Source organism: Oxyura jamaicensis, chromosome 5 (genome assembly GCF_011077185.1).
Source record: "Oxyura jamaicensis isolate SHBP4307 breed ruddy duck chromosome 5, BPBGC_Ojam_1.0, whole genome shotgun sequence".
Lineage (NCBI taxonomy): Eukaryota > Metazoa > Chordata > Aves > Anseriformes > Anatidae > Oxyura > Oxyura jamaicensis.
Window position 1 is genome coordinate 62,814,311 of NC_048897.1, and position 15,237 is coordinate 62,829,547.

At 37.0% G+C, this 15,237-nt stretch overlaps 1 protein-coding gene across 2 annotated transcripts in view; it reads right to left on the reverse strand.

Moving 5' to 3' along the window:
• The window catches only part of GALNT18 (polypeptide N-acetylgalactosaminyltransferase 18), a 230,451-nt gene that overhangs the window by 46,892 nt on the left and 168,322 nt on the right, over positions 1-15,237 (reverse strand). For both annotated transcript variants that reach the window (XM_035327671.1, XM_035327670.1), the window contains 2 exons: positions 7,059-7,244; positions 3,323-3,460 (listed from right to left, as the gene is read on the reverse strand). In XM_035327671.1, coding sequence (XP_035183562.1) covers positions 3,323-3,460; positions 7,059-7,244 — 324 coding nt within the window. The remainder of the gene's footprint in view (positions 1-3,322; positions 3,461-7,058; positions 7,245-15,237) is intronic.

Below are 15,237 nucleotides of genomic sequence, written 5' to 3' on the forward strand. Positions count from 1 at the left end.
TAACTGGCTTTAGCTTTTTAAAACCTCTTCCACAAACTCAAACTCTACCGCTTGTCCTAACCCTAATATTATAACCTTTCCCAAAATAATTCCCATGATAAAGGAAGCAAAACACATCTGCCTTGGCCAACTTGACTTATCTTAAAGGGCTGGCCCAGCAGTAAAACAGATTCAGAGACTTTAGGGTCCCAAACTGTAAAAAGAAACATGACCTTAGCCCTAACAGCAGCAGTACCAGTGATCAGGCACTACAGAAGAAGAAACAAAATGCTAGACCCCTTTGAAAACAAAGATATAACAGGAGCTTTCCAGACTGCATTTCTCAAAGTCTTTTCCCAAACAACAACTCTACAGTTAAGATAAAATATTTCTAGAGAAATAAACACTACAGAAAACTGGGAATAAAAGACAATGGCCTGATGACTACAAGACTTGTTTCAAAATCTGAGGCCCATGTAGAAGCTACCACATACTAGCCTCTTGTACAGTCACAAGATTCTTAGGAACTATCCCTTTCCATGATCTAATGGCTAAGTGGCAACCCAAAATTAACTCGATATGCACTTTTAGACTAACAAGACTTAATTATAACCCAAAATATAATCAGGTTGCCAGTCCCCCCCACTGAAAACAAACAAACAAACAAAAACAAACAAAACCCCCAAAGAAATAATTAGTACTGCCACTTGCTCCCTCTTAAACTTAACAGCCTTACAGTATACAGAGATATGCTACTGAAATTTTGAAATTTTGCAAAATTATCTCAAACATGGAGCTAGAATCAGGGAACTAGCCCAACACAATATACTTTTGGCCCCACTTATGATGCTTTCTCCTAACTCTGAATGTACTGCAGAATTCATAAATCCTCAAATCTTCGATTCTCAGACTAGTATTTTGCCAGTGCTACTGTATTATATTCTCTTCCTGACAGAGGGATCTGGAAGTTCTAGTATTGTCAGGACTGACAGTCATTTTTCTAATTATGTCATACCTGAAGTACCTAAGAAGAAAAAGAGCTCTAGAAACTTTTATTTTCCCAGACCTAGTCCCAACCACTGAAATAACAAAGAGCCAAATCTGCAGGTTTAAAGTAAACAAATTATTTCCCTCTGTGGACACAGTGTACTGTTAACTGTTGAAAGTAACCCAAATACTTACTTCCTTGAGCTCTGGAATTGGTATCCAGTGGATATTTCAAGAGAAATAGTTAAGAATAATGGAAATGCACGTGCATCATCTTAAAAAAAAAACAACCCCCACCAAACCAAGTCACCCTACAATGTTTTTAAATTAAAGGCTACATACATTTAAACTATATATATAGTTTTCCGTGCATAATTTCATTCTATTATATTTGGCAAAATTAATTACTGCACGTTTAATCTAATACCATGCTAGGATATTGCAATACCTAATTTCAGTCCTTTTGAGCAACACAAGAAGAAAATATCTCAATTTTTAGCTTTTTGTTTCCAGATGATCAAACAATGCCTATTCAGATGGCTTTTGTAATTTTTACTTTTTAAATTAATGATAATGCTAGTATTTCTACAAAAAGAAATCAAGACAGTTCGTGAATAGAAGCACTTACAAGAATCAGCAAGCAGCTGACTTTCTTTGAAATATCACACCTTTCTCCATGTTAAGACTTGCAAGAGAACAGGAAAGCAGACATGAAGAAAGACAAGAAATTTCAGGAACTCTTAGTATAAGGATTGGGGCACTGTATCTTTTTATTTCATACAAGCACTTCATAAAACAGCTGCCTGTGTATTTCATAAAATACTCTCCCCCTTACCTGTACAGATACTTCACCACAGCTGTCCACCACTCCTTTTGTGGTAGTACAAATAATGAAATCAATCCTCACATCTTATTTAGTTGATGAGGCTACAAATGTTCTACAGACAAAAGACCGGATCATGTGTTTTATTATGCAGTACCTAAATGTGCATGTTCTGCTGACCAGTGATTTCAGTATTCCGGTAATGAACTCTTCTGATTCTTTTTGTTTTTCATACAGCCAGCAAAAGCTTTCAAGGGCTGATGAAAAAGTCTTGGCAGAATATAAAATCATAGGGTGACTGTTCACTGTCTTTCATTTTGTTTTACATGATGCTGTGTTAATACTAAGACTATGCAACAAGTACCTTATCTAATCTATACCTGCAAGCAGAATCATGGACCTATCAGCAGCTATACTTCCTTCTCCTCAGGCAACTCTGCACCACCATCTAATAATGATCATGGTACCACTGAGTCAATGCAAGAGGGTCCTTGCACGCAGGTCTGATTTTGGCATTGTTCTGAGCTATTTTGGAAGTTAACCATCACGTACTTTAACATTTAACAATGGCCTAAACCTTTGTTGGAAGTGTTTTCTTTTTGGATTGTATGAAAAGTCAGCACAATCATTTCATCAAAGGGGTCATGGGACTTTGTGAGGCATATAATCACTTTAATTGCTGTAAAAGAGCTTCTGCTCTCGGGGACATTCACAGTCTTCTCAGAGCCACACTGGCAAACTGCAGAACTCAGACTTCTTTTGGGGAGAAATGTCTCAAACAAAATCTTTCACTTGTATGAAATGTAACTACAACTCTTAGTGGTTACATTTCCTAATTGGGACTTGCATGCAAAACAAACAAACAAACAAGTAACAAATCGAATTCACAGAAATAAATTTTTGTGAATGTAATACTGGATGGAGAATGTGAAAAGAACATCCTCACTCTACTAGCTTATTATGTGCCCATATTACTACATTCATCTTCCATGTCATGCACATCTGTCCTCTCTGTTTAGATTGCCAGTTTTCTAGGGGCAAGAATTGTCTCTGCTTTAATTAGCACAATGCAACTCAAGCATGATTTCAACACAGACAAGGGTACTAATGTCACACAAGTAATGACAATGATAATCCCAAGATAGAAACATTTGAGGCTCTGGCCACAATATTAAGTAGCCTGCAGTTGAGATATTGAGCCTATTTTGTTAATTCACTTGCTGATTGAAATCCTTCCAACTGACATCTCCAATATGCCTAAAAAATCATGCTTTCAATATCGAGTGGAATGCAAGCCATGGAACAAAATGAAAAAAATATCTGGGATGAGGACAGTGTACAGAGTATTTCAGCATGAACTACAGCAGAGCAGCAATCCCTGTCAACTAACCAGTCTAATGAATAATTTAGTGACTTCAAGTTTATCTCATTATTTTACTTGGAGCCAGGCATTGTCTTCATGAATTACCTCCATGATTACTCCCTTTGTCCCCAACACCTTTTTAAAATAGGAAATGTAAACAAGATCCTTACCACCCCATAGGCGACAGTATCTGAATACATTCTCATTTCTGGATACACACTGACAAGATACCACCTAAAGGTCTTGCACTGGAGCTTCTTCCTCAGGGCCTTCCTCTCAGAAATATCACCAATATCAATTCCAGAGTCCTGCACATAAAGAACAGAAAAAGTAGGAAACACATCAGTGATACACTTTCTTCTGTATACATTGATCACCCAGAGTCTCTCCCCATTGCAAAGATGACCACGACCTATGACAATCACCACCTGCTGGCCACAGAGTGTTTGTGTTACCCACACATTCTAAAGTGCCCTTACCAAATACAATATAGGTCACCATGGTGGGGTCTGTTTCAAAGTCTGCTCTGCTCAATGGAAACACTCTTACTGAATTCAGTGGAGTTTAGACCTAGCTTCCAACGAATATAACTGTTGTTCTCTAATTTCCTGGCACTTTCCAAATCCAAAAGCAATTGGGAGCTGGTAGCAAGTTGCCCTGGAAACACCTTTATTGCTGGCATCCCACTGTGGCCTAATCATTAGTATATTACATTTTCTGGCCATTTCTGAAGTCTGGGTTTATTGCTTCACTGGAAAGAGCAGAAGCTCTGCTCACCTTTCTGAAATATCACTTATTAAATTTCTATGGTAATGTAAAAAGAGAAGTTGATATTTTTGTTAGAAGCAATGGCAGAATGTTCTCTCCCCCAATTTTTATTCCCCTTTACATTTCTGGCTAACCTAATTTAATGTGACATACTTCTTTGTAGATCATAAAACGTGAGTTTCATAAAGTCCCTGTATAAAAAAATCAATACTTTATCACATTAAAATCATGCAACAGAAATTTTTAGAAAGGAATCTAAGTGCAAATCCCTGGCTGATGTTTGACAGGAAGTAAAGTAAGACATTTTGCTCTACGTTGTTCTCCACCACTTCTGCCTCGGAACAAAACACAGGATAAATAAATTTTCTTTTAAACATCAGACTTTGCTGGGCCATAAATACCCCAAAGATTTTGTTAGCCACAAGATATTTATTAAAAAAAAAAAAAACAAAAAAAAAAAACACCCTCCCCTCTAAATTTGTCCATTGCATCCCTGCTCCTTTCTCATGCAACTTTGCATGCAACAATGTTTGTTTCTTCACATTTTATTGTATGAAGAAAGAAAGGGCATCAGGGGCCTCAGTAATCACATCCTTCCATGTAGCTGGAAATGGAAAACAGCTTACACATGGCACACTGGCTTTAATACCAGGAACAACTGAGTGTGTTGTGGAGAACGTAATGGGAGGGAAAAAAAAATAATAAAAAAAAACATAGGGGAGGGCACATGCAGAACATAGCTCTTGTTTCTGACACTTGAAAAATCTTTCCTTGGGGTTTTAAGTGCTTTTCCAAATCTATTTATCTAAGCAGTTATGATGCAGAAATCACCATGGTATCTGAGATCCTCATTAGAAGTCTTCAGTACTTCAGAGCCACACACAGAGATCCCAAGAGGGCAGTCATTTCACACTGCCAGATGAGTCAAACTCCCTTTATTATTATTAGCTCTTAAAGACAAAAACCTTTGGAAACATTGGATCACGGGGCTTTTCACAGATTTGGGAATTCTTCCATGGAAAAAAACAGGCCCTGTGGTTAACATCTTGGAATAACATATTTTATGGAAAGTCCCGACTGTTATAACTACATTTCAATGACCCACTCAGTCCATTACCAGCGCACTATTTCATCTGCTTCCAGGTAGAGAATTACTCCTGTAGTTATCCACTTGTAAAACTGTATTTAGTCATGCTATCCATCTGTCCTCTGCACGTCTCTCACGATCGTGTCTTGACATCTTTTTTGACTCAGCTTAAGCTATGTTTGTTTTGAAGATTTTCTCTCTTCTGCATCTCACCTTTAGTTTAATCTTGAAACAAGCAAAGATGAAACAAAAATATTGCTACCCAGTCCAATATCTGAATTTGACCTAGTCCATCCCCATCCAGCCTTTTGCAGAGCGTGTCTTTGGACCCTGCCTAACGGAAGTCTGTATTAAAAGTGTCCCACAAGATGTAAGTTATTTTTTACATAACTTTACACTGAATACTCCTTTCTCATGATGTTTTTATACCAGCCAGATACTGCATTGCTCCTAACCCTCTGATGTATAAAAGCAGACTCACACTAATTTTCTTTATATACCGACTGATTCAATTACAGTGCTTGGAAGTGTAGTTTTGTGCTATATTTTCTTCTTCCCTTTAAAAGGTCAGAAGCCTTTCTTAAACACATGCCGAATTCCTACTGCTCTAGAATCAGTTCAGTACTGGCAAAATTTAGCATGGGAAAGGAAAAGAAAGTCCCAAAGCTTGGCACCAGGACTCACGCAGTGAACACAAAGATGATTAAAACAGCTTTGAATTATACAACTGACTTGGGGTACTTGAGCACACATCAGACTGTCAGAACAAAACAAAGTCCCAGTGTTTGTTGAATTCTTTCCCAATTTTCCATATGGCAAAAGATGGAATCTGGATGAACAGCACTTGAATGGGCTCACCTCTAAATTGTATACCCCATCTGACAGGAAAACCTTTGATGGTCATAAAGGTCCCATATTGTCTACAAACATCCTGTAGCAATTACTAGGTAATAGGTATAATCAGGCTTTAAAGGCCTACTTCAGTTGTGAAAAATAAGACATTTCCCAGTGTATTTTAAATAAATATGTGGCTATGTATGTGCTTATTTAGTTTTAGACAGCGGTAAGAAATAAAAATTAAGATTGTTTATGCTTGGTTCTGTAGATACATGTATTAATAGATTTTTCCCTGCAACAAAGACAACTCCTCACATTGCAGAAGAGGTTAGCACTGTTAAAAATTGATTTAGCACTTGCCATCTCCAGCTTTTAAGTCTGCACTGCTGTTTGACAGCAATAGCCATTGTGAAAATGAAAAGAGAATATAATCTGCATTACAATCTATTTAAGCAGTTTAGTGCAATTATTAGTGCAATTGTGGTTGAAAAATAATGGACATGGAAGAAAAAAATAAGAATACATTTTTTTCCTCTTTGAAACTATAAATGAAATCAGTTTTGTCAGTACAAGTTCTAGCATGCAAACATCTTGACAGACTTGGTGACCTGAAGAAATCAGTTCAATCCACAAACTACATTTATATTTCATTTGTTTAACAAATTAGTTCTAAAATTTAGTATAAAAGACTTATTTCCTGATACATTGGCAGTCAGGACACCTCCATTTAATAAATAATAGCAACAACTGATACAACCACTTTTGTATTGATAGATGTTAACACTCCTTGCCCTTTAGTAGCTTCCCTTCAAAATCTGGTAGAATTTTAACTGTGTGATTGTAAGTAAGAGACACAAATTCAAAATAAGATGTATAAGATGGATTTGATGCTTCTTTTTTTTTCACATTTCTACAACGACTAGTTTAAATTTAGTCTCCGTGCACAGTTGTCAGTGAGGTTGACAAGAAATTCATTTTTAAGGAACCTGCAGACAAAGGAATTGCTTCTAGAATATGATACGTATTTATGAATGTATGTATATATGTAAGCATATTTGCAGAGACATATTTTATGTCTATCCCTAAGACATATATTTATACGTGTATACAGATAACAACAAAAAATTCCTAGCAGAAAATCAAAATTCAGAGTAGGAACCAAATCCCAAAGGCTGTAAGGCCAAAGCTTGCAAACAAAAGCTTTTGTGACTTACCTCCTGGGGTATGTTCCATGCCATATAGACATGGCTCTTAAATTCATCCATCCAGACTTCAGCCACTCTTAGTGCGTTTCTCCGGACATGAGCAGTTAGATCTTCTGTGTACGGTTTATGTGCTCTTTCAATGTGGGCAATCCTTGAGCAAGGTAGAACTTCAACACTCCCTCCACACTGCCACACCTAGGAAGAGAAAGGACAGCCTGCTAGTAACAGCTCCCTACACCACTGCCAGTGGTGTTTTTAGACAGTTGTGGGAGGAGAAAATTATTACCTTCCCTTACCATGAATTATTACCACTACTTACCTTACTACAGAATTCGTATATTAACATTAGCCACCCATCACAATTTTCTGGGATAAATTTAGCTATCCTCAAGATTATTAATAAAATTATTTATAAGGCATCCAAATACAAAAGCATCTGGGTTCAAGTTTCAAAGCCTTGCAGGTATTTCTCTTAGATTGCACAGTCCCTCTCAACACATACATGCAATGTTCAGAATCTGGGGCTAGCCAGCCTTACATTACAAAGAAACTAAACCAATGGAATTTTTAAGATCATATATATGCATTTTATGCTTTCCTGTAAACATAGCTCAGAAAGGATTAAGTTTAGTTCTTTTGAGGAGTGCAAAAGATTAGGAAGATTATCTAGTGAAAATGTTCTATGAACAATTTCAACACACACTATCCTTACAAATGATAATACACTTATAATGTAGGTTAGTGTACCCACTCAAGTGTTTTTCAGATTTGACCAGTATCACAGTGAGCTAATGCCCATAACATTTATCATGAGTATTATATTCATTTCTGATTTCCTTCTCTGCTTTCACTTCAAGAGAAAACAACATCCGAAGCCTTAACAGTCAGTGACGTAGCTGAAATATTTTACATACAAGTTCTCTTCCTGTGCATCTCGTATTATGTGAATTTCCTAAAAAGATCAAGGCAGCAGATTCTTAATGGTTTAATGGATGCTGTTCACATGAAAACCTGTATGTACTCAAACTCTTTGATCCTACTGAACAAGTCCCTCAGTGTCCCAGAGATAGGCATACTGCACTGAAAAGTAAGCATGGAGTTTGCCTTATGAGAATGAGGGAGTTTGTCTTATGATACTGCTAGCAGAGATTCCTGAGGTTTGGTGTCATATACAAAAATAGCAAAAAATGAAAGAGAGGTGCTACTTTTCCTGTCCAGCTCATCCAAGAGTGTATAATCTGGTGTCCTTCCCAGTGCTCAGGGATGTGGGTTGGCAGAAGTTCACAAGCTGGAGCTGGTCTCAGACCTCTCAGGTGTGTCTGCCCTATAGGCATATGCTCTACTAAGGAGGCACTTTGTTCAGTCATTCATTTTATATATTTAGACATCTGGCTTGAATACAGCATTTAGACATTTGGCAGCTCCTGAGACCAGAAAATGTGGCATGGATTCAGAATGCTTACAAAGCCTTTTCTGAACCAGTGCCTAATTGCATTTGGCATATGCTGGGAGAAGAGATAGAGCCTTGATTTTCAAAGCTCTCTGGAAGATCAGCTATCCCATGGACCTATGGTACAGTGAAGAAGGGAGCTGAAAAGACTTCAGCATGTCTTGTGTCCCTAACTTGGAAAACTGTAAGAATACATAAATTTAATCACTACCAACATCAAAGTGAAACTGAGATGTTCATAAATATCTAAAAAGAAATAGGCCATTGATCTGTCACAGGAATAAGTAATAATCTTGAAACAGCATTTGTGTTCTTTTTAATTTTCATGTAAAGTGGGCAATCCAGTTTTGCAAGCTAACAAAAATAATAGTTTCTCAATGGTTTAATTCTAAATTCAGCTATATTTCCTAATAAAGTTTAAATGTGAAGTATTATCAGTCTTTGCTCACTCAATGCCTGCTTGCAATCCAAGCTACTTCTCAGTACAGCATTGACATCCAACTATAAATTTTCAGAGTTACTCATTGTACACTGTTTAAATTAGTTTAATAAAAGACAAGGAAGATGTAGAGATGGTCATAACTTAGCCTATGTCAACACAATTCACATACTACATGCCCTGCCTACTCTGCCTAGCCTTTGCTCATTTTAAATAGGGATGGCCTCTCTCCAAGTACAACATGTTAACACCAAATCTTCTGTGGGATTTTCAGTTAGGTCTGAATGCCATCTTGACACCAAGCTCAGCCAGAAGTTCACTGTCTATAAGAAGCTGTATTACCACATATCTGTTTTTTTTTTTTTCCTGAATCTGAAAATGCAAAGAGTGCATTCATCTGTAATTTTAGTACAGATTCACTAGTCAGTAAAATCTAATTTGACTTTATAATGAAAGCATATGTGCTTTCATAAAACACCCCGAGTTGACCAAGTCTTCCATACAGTTTGTAAATAAGAACTACCCAGTTCCTGAATAAACTCTAATAAATAAAATCTGGTGGCCACCCCCTTGTATTGACACCCACTGTCAATCTTTATTTCCAAAGACTAATTAATTACTCTGCAAGAACTATGGATTAACTTAAAAATTTAATGCTAAGAAGGAGCTATCAATACAGATGCTGACAGATCACACAGGTTGTATTGAACAGCTTCAAAAGCAAATCCTATTATTTCTGAGCAAAAATCTGTTGCAATCCATGAAAATGTGATTCACATACACCAAAACTGGACTAGCAGTATATCATAAAATCATAGAATGGCATGAGTTTAAAGGACTTTAAAGATCATCTGGCTCCAACCTCCCTGCCAAGGACAGAGACACCTCCCATCAGACCATGTTACCCAAAGCCCCATCCAATCTGGCCTTGAACACCTCCAGGGATGAAGCATCCACAGCTTGTCTGGGCAACCTGTTCCAGGGCCTCATTATCCTCTGCATGAAGAATTTCCTCCTAACATCTAATCTAAATCTCTCTTCTTCTAGTTTAAAACCATTCCCCTTTGTCTTATCACTATCTGCCTGTGTAAGAGCTAGTAGTTTCTATATATCGTGATGAGAAAAATTCCTTAAATTAATTACTTTTTATAGAGCAATACAGGAGAAACAAATGTGATCTGATGATATGCAAATCATAAATAATGCTACTGTATACAGAGCTTGCAGTTACAGCACTAAACAAGAAGTGCTACCCTAGAAGTAGGCTACAAAGCCTTGCACGGTATTTGCAGAGTGAAAGGAGTTACAATACTTAATAAGGACAGAAAGCACAATCCTGACTTGCTCTGATGGTCAAGGACAAGCCATAGTACCCTTCTCTCCCACAAGTATTTTGAGCCCATGGGATTACAGTATGATGAGAAAACTCTTTTCTCCAAATGCTTCATTGCACCTGGGGAGAAACCAGTTGCAAAGAAATGTACGGAGACATCAAAGTGGGATTTTCAAATGGCATGAAACTCTCCTGGAATCTTGATGGACTCTGGAATCCTGACTCGAACACACATGCAAAATCTCCAGGCAAGGAACAAGGGGTTTTGCTAGCCCTACTACTCTAAATACTAAGCACTACACTGAGCAGGATATATGAATATTAAACACTGTAACATGAATAACTGACTGCTACAGAAAGCATTAGCTTTTCTTGATTCTTCCCTGATTATATGTGAAATAAGGGAATCTTGCAGCTAGGCCAAGAACGCCTATTAATTCTTTCTTTCTTTCCTTAGACCAACTGCACTTTTCAGTCTGACCTTTATTTGTGGAGATGCTTGGAGCCATCCAACACACTATGATTTTAAAGACATCCAGATAAGGTATAAATCTCACATCAAAAGTGTATAGGATAGAATCATTAAATACTCTGAACCCTATACCTTTTGGGGAAAGACAGTTTTTAATTAAAAAAATAATGATGTTAAGAAATATATTTTCTTAAAGACTCAGCTCAGATCAAAGACTTGCACAATGGTCTGATTTTCATCTATTAAAACTCTTGTAGACAAGAGACTGTCAAGTTAGTTAAGAACATGAACTGAGGGGTCAATTCCTCATACCTTCACACATTTCCCCTGTGAATTCCACAGCTAGTTTTTTGCTGTCATTAGTAAATTTTATTCAGGCTTCAAGTATACTGAATAATACCCTTCCCATTTCCCTGCACTGTTATTTTATGTGATGCCTATAAATAAAGTTTTAAAATTAGTAAAGGTTTTCCAAGCTAGCACCAATGACTTTGGCAGGAGGTCTAAAGATAAAAGAGCTTTAACAAATTCTTTTGTTTTACAATAGGCAATGATTTGAAGTTCAATATTATGCCTTTAAGTATACTGCCCCTTTGATCAGTAATACTTAATGACAAAACCACTCATAAAAATTGTAAGGAAGGAACTTGATGAATTTCCTAAACTGTGGTTAAAAGGAAACAGTGCGCCCTTTCCTATTGCTTGTGAAGATCTTTTACCTGTGGTAGCAAGAGGTGGAAACTGCTAGCAATAGTCCCAGTTTCCTGCCAAATCCCTAAACATACATACATGTGCCAAAATAACATGTACTTTCATCATCATGATACAATAAATTGCAATTCACATTTCATTCCATAAAAGCACTGATTTCAAAACTACAACAAGGCTCAGATTTGTCTTAAGGCAAAGTCCTTACAAAGTTTCTTGTTTTGTTTTAACAGTATGAGGGACTGCTTATCTGTCAGAGTACTTAACATCACTGCTAGAGCCTCAGCAGTGCAGAAAGCTTGCTTTTCGTTGGAGGAATTTCTTAAAGTTCTGCTCCTGTTGGTTTCCTTTGCAAAACAAAACAAAACAAAACAAAACAAAACAAAAAAATCTGTTAGAAGAAGAACAAATGCCTTTCAAAGACCACTCACAATCCATTTTGTGTTTTTTCAATGTTCCCTTCCGATAGAGTACCTTAGAAGTAGCTTTTTATTCTTGAATTTCCTGAGGAGGTTTGTATATTTGGAATATCCTCAAGAAGGGCTTAGAGAGCTTCTTCCTCTTGAAAAGGTTCCCTTATCACTATCAAAAGGTGATGAAATTCCATACCAAAATGCAAGGTGTAAAGGGACAGTTGCAGTGCCAAGGCAACTAGCATGATGCTGAAAAACTAAAATCAGCAGAGCCTGTGACCTAAACTAAGTACAGCAAGTAGCAGACAATAGGAACATTAGGTGAATACAGAGAATCTATTTGAAAAAGGGAGGTAGAAAACCACCTCCCTTTTAAATCTTAGTTGTTGCAGCATAAAAGGATAATTTGTCCCAGCCCTAAGCACTGCTTACTATTAATTTACTAAAGGTACATTACATGTGCAATATAACTCTGACCTTAGATCTGTGTGAATTTACGTGCAGCAAAGGTAAAGTAGCCCCATAGAGCAAACAAGAAACACATTCTTTGCATAGAAAGTAGGAAAGCAGAAGACATGTAAAGCACTGCAGAGAGAACCAAGTCATGACCCAACACAACAGTTGCAACCTCCACTCTGCTAAAGGAGTAAAAGACCAGCGCAGGTGGCAGACCAGTGGGACAGCACAAGTGGGACAGGTGCAGAAGCAGTAACACACCAAATGGATTCCATAAGCATTTTTAAAGGTATAAGCCCTAATATCACTGTGCTATCATCCATCACTCATTCCATCAAAATAAGGGCAGTAATGACAGCAGTTGCACAGCCTGCAGTGTGGACCACAGATGGGTGACACCCTTACAAATGCCTACATTAATCTTATCATAACTTCTCAAAGCAAATTCCGCTCACTTCTGGAAAATGCTTTACTAGACAAAGAATCTCCATTTCTATTTATGTGTTTTTAAATCCACATCCTCTAGTAAATTATTTTCAATTGCATTTAAACATAGTTGAATTTGCATGTTTAATCAAAACAATTACAATTCTGAAGCTGATGTCTCTGTTGAATATTTAATTCACACCTCATTATAAAATGATATAACACTTCCTCATTAATAGTGTTTCTTTTTATCTCTTTAATCACTGAGTGTTCTTTTCATGTTGTGGAAGCTTAACCTAATAATAAAAAAAAACTACATGATGCTGAGCAGTTTATTAGCATGTACTGCACTCATTATATTTTCATAGATCATGCAGTTTCTCTGAGAACTTATGTGACCTTGTTTGAAACCGTCATTTCATTTGGACTGTAAACAAAACTTTTTAATAATTAAGTGGTTTGTTGGGGTTTTGTCAAAAAGCTGAAGCAATATCTAGCTTCTGTGAAGTTTGCTAAAGATGAAATTAGAAGAACTCATTAAAGATATACCCTGAAGAAAAAAAAAAAGTCAGTGTGAATTAATTACTACTATGGATACAAACAAATAGGAGCCAATAAACATATATTTTGGGGAACAATTTAATGCAAAAAAAAAAATTCTGAATCTTGTTAACCTTTGACATTATCAATAACTATTTAGCAATAGCCAATAATAAGCTTGATGCTTTACAGACAAATAGAAAAAAACTATTGTTATTCCATACAATGAGCAGGGTCTGTGACCATTTTGGGTCTGCATTTTTATTTTGGTGTTTTGACAACTGACTGCAGAAAGGATAGGGAGGATGGTCACATACAAAACCCACTGAAATCCATGTTCATGTTTCCAGTAGCATACGGTGGGTTTTGGATTGGACTTTGGATTTGGATTTGGATTTGTATATCTGGCTCTGTAGTCCTAAAATCTACAGTCACTAGATGAAACACACGAATCTTTATTTAGGCGTTCTCCACTGAAGTCAGATAACATTCACCAAATAATTGCAATAGTTACAGTAAGTACTGTTGGGTTTGGCTAACCTTCCCCACATTCACCAACAATCCCTGTACAGTTACACAGTGGTCCTGAACAGGTTCCTCCCATTGAAGAAGTCTGCCATAACAGTAGAATTAAACGCAGAGTCCTGGCCTGAGTCATGTAAATGCAGAATTTGAAAAATCAGAATACAGGCAGACAGGAAGAGAAAAAACAACAACAACAACAACAAAAACACACTGCTTCCTGAAGCTCTGTTTTACTCCCTGCTTCCAGATGCTGAATGGGCTGGAGAAGAAAATCATGACCTTGTGTATACCCCTGCAGAGTGGGAAATTGGGGTGTAAAAATATCAATTGACTGCCAACAGTCAGAGCTCAGAACAGCATGCATTCTGTTGCATATCAGAGACTGGAGAGAGATTTTAAAAATTACTTAATCTGTTTTACTGAAGCCCTGTGAGGTTTCTGAAGACTTCTGCTTCTCATCATCACACGAGCCTTTCATACTTTCAGGTAAACTTATCTATTCATGTGTGATGATAGCTTTTTTCCAGAACCGAGCTGATAATATGGAACTGTAAACAGCCTACAAAAACACACCCCCCCAAACAATCTAAAATAATTTTTAGAAGAAAATAAAAAGGCTTTAACATAACTAGAAGTCCTCTTGATTTCTAAAATGTAAATTTTCCCTTAAATCTTACTTTTGAATTCATCATTAACTGTCTCATAGGCCTCGTTTAACATTAATTGTGCCTTTATAAAACATCCTAATTGAAAAAGTAATACATGTAAAGATTCCTCCCATATTTAATTGCCAGTAGTTTTGTTCCCCTTTTAGTTAATTGTTTCATTATGTACTTTTAAAATTGCTTTGTTCTGCAGGGATTAATTTTGCACTTATCTTCATGAGCTGTAAAACTTTTACAATGTATTGTTAAACCACATATGTTGTGTTGCTGTTCCATAATTGCAGGAAACTACTCTATGCCTTGTGTTACCAGGAGATAACACGCTTCAGGGATCACTAGGGCGTAAGGCTTCATCCTGTTCTTTTTCAAATGTGTCTATCTCATTGCTAGGCACAGCAAGTAACTGACATAAATCACTGCTACACTGTCAAGTGTAAGTCAAGAGTAGGAAGTCAAATAAATCACTTTTTACCCTAAAAGGTTAAAATGAAGTAAACTGAATTACCAGATCAACGTTGGTTAAGTACTCACAGAGCAACATACTGTATTGCCTTTCACTGATGTTTTTGCCTTCCTCTCCTCCACTGCAGGTGCACTCAGCTTGATCAACCTTGTTAATCTTGCACTAATCCTGAAGCCTTGATCGGTACCAGAAGACCAAGTGTCCTGGTTTCAGCTAGGATAGAGTTAATTTTCATCCTAGTACCTGGTAGGGTGCTATGTTTTGGATTTAGGATGAGAAGAGTGTTGATAACACACCG